The following is a 3600-nucleotide window of genomic DNA, read 5'->3' on the forward strand; positions in this document are numbered from 1 at the left end:
GGATCTATGGGGCCCTATGGGATCTATGGGGCCTATGACCCCATAAGTGACCTCTGACCCCCATATGACCCTTGACCCCCACGTGACCCTTGACCCCACGTGACCCTTGACCCCACGTGACCCTTGACCCCCACGTGACCTTTGACCCCAATGACACACACACGCGGCGGCCATTTTGCCCCTTTATCCCCTCATCAAAGTGCACTTCGACCTCCGACCTCCGACCTTTGACCTCGTGACCCTAAAGGTCGCGGGGTCAAAGGTCACTCGTCCTCGTGACCTTTTGACCCCGTCGCCGGCTCGTTGGCCAATAGAGCTTCCTCCAGTTTCTTCCGCACCCGCCGCACTCGTTCCTCTTGTTTCCTATGGGATTTAATGGGGTTTTTATGGGGTTTTATGGGGTTTTATGGGGTCAAAATGGATGGGGTGGGAAAGGTAAAGGGTTTATTTAATGGGGGAAGAGGGAAGGAAATAGATAATACCAAAATTGGGTGATTTTAACCCAAAATATCCGAGAGAAAAAGGGAAATTAGCAAAAAATGACATTAAAAATCGCTATTCAAAATTGGGGTAAAAAAGGGCGATTTTAGTTAAAATCAATTGAAGGATTGGAAAGGAAAAGAGTTTATTTAATAAGGGAAGAGGAACTGAAACATAAAACCCCAAAATTGGGTGATTTTAACCCAAAATATCCGAGAGAAAAAGGGAAATTATGTAAAAATGACATTAAAAATCGCTATTCAAAATTGGGGTAAAAAAGGGTGATTTTGGTTAAAAACTGGATGGGATTGGAAAAGTAAAAGGTTTATTTAATAGGGGAAGAGGAATTGAAATAGATAATATGAAAATTCGGTGATTTTAACCCAAAATCTTGGAGAAAAAGATGAAATTTAACAAAAAATGACATTAAAAATCGCTATTCAAAATTGGGGTAAAAAAGGGTGATTTTGGTTCAAAATTGAATGGGATTGGAAAGGTAAATGGTTTATTTAATAGGGGAAGAGGGAAGGAAATAGAAAGTACCAAAATTGGGTGATTTTAACCCAAAATGATGGAGAAAAGAAGTGAATTTAGCAAAAAAATGGCATTAAAATTGCGTTTAGATGCCATTGAAAATTGGGTTAAAAAAGGGTGATTTTGGTTCAAAATTAAATGGGATTGGAAAGGTAAAAGGTTTATTTAATAGGGGAAGAGGAAATGAAACAGATAATATGAAAAATGGGTGATTTTAACCCAAAATGATGGAGAGAAAAAGGGAAATAAGCAAAAAATGGCATTAAAAATTGCGTTCTAACGCTAATAAAAATTGGGGTAAAAAAGTGTGATTTTGGTTAAAAATTGGATGCGATCAGAAAGGTAAAGGGTTTATTTAATAGGGGAAGAGGAACTGAAATAGAAAATACCAAAATTGGGTGATTTTAACCCAAAATGATGGAGAGAAGAAGTGAATTTACCTTAAAATGGCATTAAAAATGGTGTTGAAACGCTATTGGAAAATGGGTGAAAAAAAGGTGATTTTGGTTAAAAACTGGATGGGATCGGAAAGGTAAAAGGTTTATTTAATAGGGGAAGAGGGAAGGAAATAGAAAATACCAAAATTGGGTGATTTTACCCCAAAATGGCCGAGAGAAAAAGGGAAATAAGCAAAAAATGGCAATAGAAATTGCGTTCAAAAGCAATTGGAAAATGGGTGAAAAAAGGGTGATTTTGGTTCAAAATTGGATGGGATTGGAAAGGTAAAAGGTTTATATTATAGGGGAAGAGGGACTGAAATAGAAAATACCAAAATTGGGGGATTTTAACCCAAAATGAAGGAGAGAAAAAGTGAATTTAGCAAAAAAATGGTATTAAAACTTGCGTTCAAATTCTACTCAAAATTGGGGTAAAAAAGGGTGATTTTGGTTAAAAACTGGATGGGATTGGAAAGGTAAAAGGTTTATTTAATAGGGGAAGAGGGAAGGAAATAGATAATACCAAAATTGGGTGATTTTAACCCAAAATGTCCGAGAGAAAAAGGGAAATTGCGTAAAAATGACATTAAAAATCGCTATTCAAAATTGGGGTAAAAAAGGGTGATTTTGGTTCAAAATTGAATGGGATTGGAAAGGAAAAGGGTTTATTTAATAGGGGAAGAGGGAAGGAAACATAAAACCCCAAAATTGGGTGATTTTAACCCAAAATGGCTGAGAGAAAAATCAAATTTACCAAAAAACACCGTATTAAAGGGGAAAATTAACAAAAAAAGCCATACATTTTGGGTTAAAAAAGGCCGATTTTGGTCAATTTTGGGTTGAAATGAGGCTTTACCTGATGTCATCGTCGGTGACCAGGAAAGCCTTACAAAGGCCTTACAAATTTACCCAAAAATGGCATTAAAAATTGGGTTCAAACGCTATTGAAAAATGGGTTTAAAAAGGGCGATTTTGGTTAAAAATGAGACTGAATCCTCAAACAAAAAATGGTATTTTTAATAGGGGAAGAGGAAATGAAACAGAAAACCCCAAAATTAGGGAATTTTAACCCAAAATATCCGAGAGAAAAAGGGAAATAAGCAAAAAATGGCAATAGAAATTGCGTTCAAATGCAATTGGAAAATGGGTGAAAAAAGGGTGATTTTAGTTAAAATCAATAGAAGAATTGGAAAGGAAAAGAGTTTAACTAATGGCAGAAGAGGAAATGAAATAGAAATTGACAAAATTGGGAGATTTTAACCCAAAATCTTGGAGAAAAAGATGAAATTTAACAAAAAATGACATTAAAAATTGCTATTCAAAATTGGGGTAAAAAAGGGTGATTTTGGTTAAAATCAATAGAAGGATTGGAAAGGAAAAGGGTTTATTTAATAAGGGAAGAGGAATTGAAATAGATAATACCAAAATTGGGTGATTTTAACCCAAAATGTCTGAGAGAAAAAGGAAATTTACCTAAAAGTGGCATTAAAAATTGGTCCTATGGGGTCCTATGGGGGATATTGGAGTCCTATAGGGTCCTATAGGGTCCTATGGGGCTCTATGGGGTCCTATGGGGTCTCTATGGGGTCTATGGGGTCCTATGGGGGGCTATGCGTTCTATGGGGTCCCATTGGATCCTATGGGATCCTATTAGTTCCTATGGGGCTCTATAGGGTGTCTATGGGGTCCTATGGGGTTTAATGGGGTCCTATGGGGTCCTATGGGGTCTCTATGGGGTGTCTATGGGGTCCTATGCGGGTCTTATGGGGTCCTATGGGGGATATTGGGTCTCTATGGGGTCCCATTGGATCCTATGGGGTCCTATGGGGTCCTATTAGTTCCTATGGGATCCAATTAGTTCCTATGGGGTTCTATGGGGTCCTATAGGGTCCTATGGGGCTCTATGGGGTGTCTACGGGGTCCTATGGGGTCCTATGGGGCTCTATGGGGCTCTATGGGGCTCTATGGGCTCGTTGGCCAATAGAGCTTCCTCCAGTTTCTTCCGCACCCGCCGCACTCGTTCCTCTTGTTTCCTATGGGTTTTATGGGGTTTTATGGGGTTTTATGGGGTCACAATGGATGGGATGGGAAAGGTAAAGGGTTTATTTAATAGGGAAGAGGGAAGGAAATAGATAATACCAAAATTGGG

General features: G+C 38.5%; 1 protein-coding gene across 6 annotated transcripts in view; it reads right to left on the minus strand.

Moving 5' to 3' along the window:
- Positions 1–168: 168 nt before the first annotated feature.
- Positions 169–3600, minus strand: part of LOC107307002 (methyl-CpG-binding domain protein 2-like) — a 26601-nt gene continuing 23169 nt past the window's right edge. For 5 of the 6 annotated variants that reach the window (XM_015850436.2, XM_032441651.1, XM_032441650.1 and 2 more), the window contains exon 6: positions 3378–3484. In XM_015850436.2, coding sequence (XP_015705922.1) covers positions 3394–3484 — 91 coding nt within the window. In that variant the 3' untranslated portion in view covers positions 3378–3393. Of the gene's footprint in view, positions 364–3377; positions 3485–3600 lie in introns of those variants that run through there. The other variant, XM_015850439.2, reaches the window with a different exon arrangement.

This window comes from Coturnix japonica, unplaced genomic scaffold (genome assembly GCF_001577835.2).
Source record: "Coturnix japonica isolate 7356 unplaced genomic scaffold, Coturnix japonica 2.1 chrUnrandom458, whole genome shotgun sequence".
In the NCBI taxonomy this organism is placed as follows: domain Eukaryota; kingdom Metazoa; phylum Chordata; class Aves; order Galliformes; family Phasianidae; genus Coturnix; species Coturnix japonica.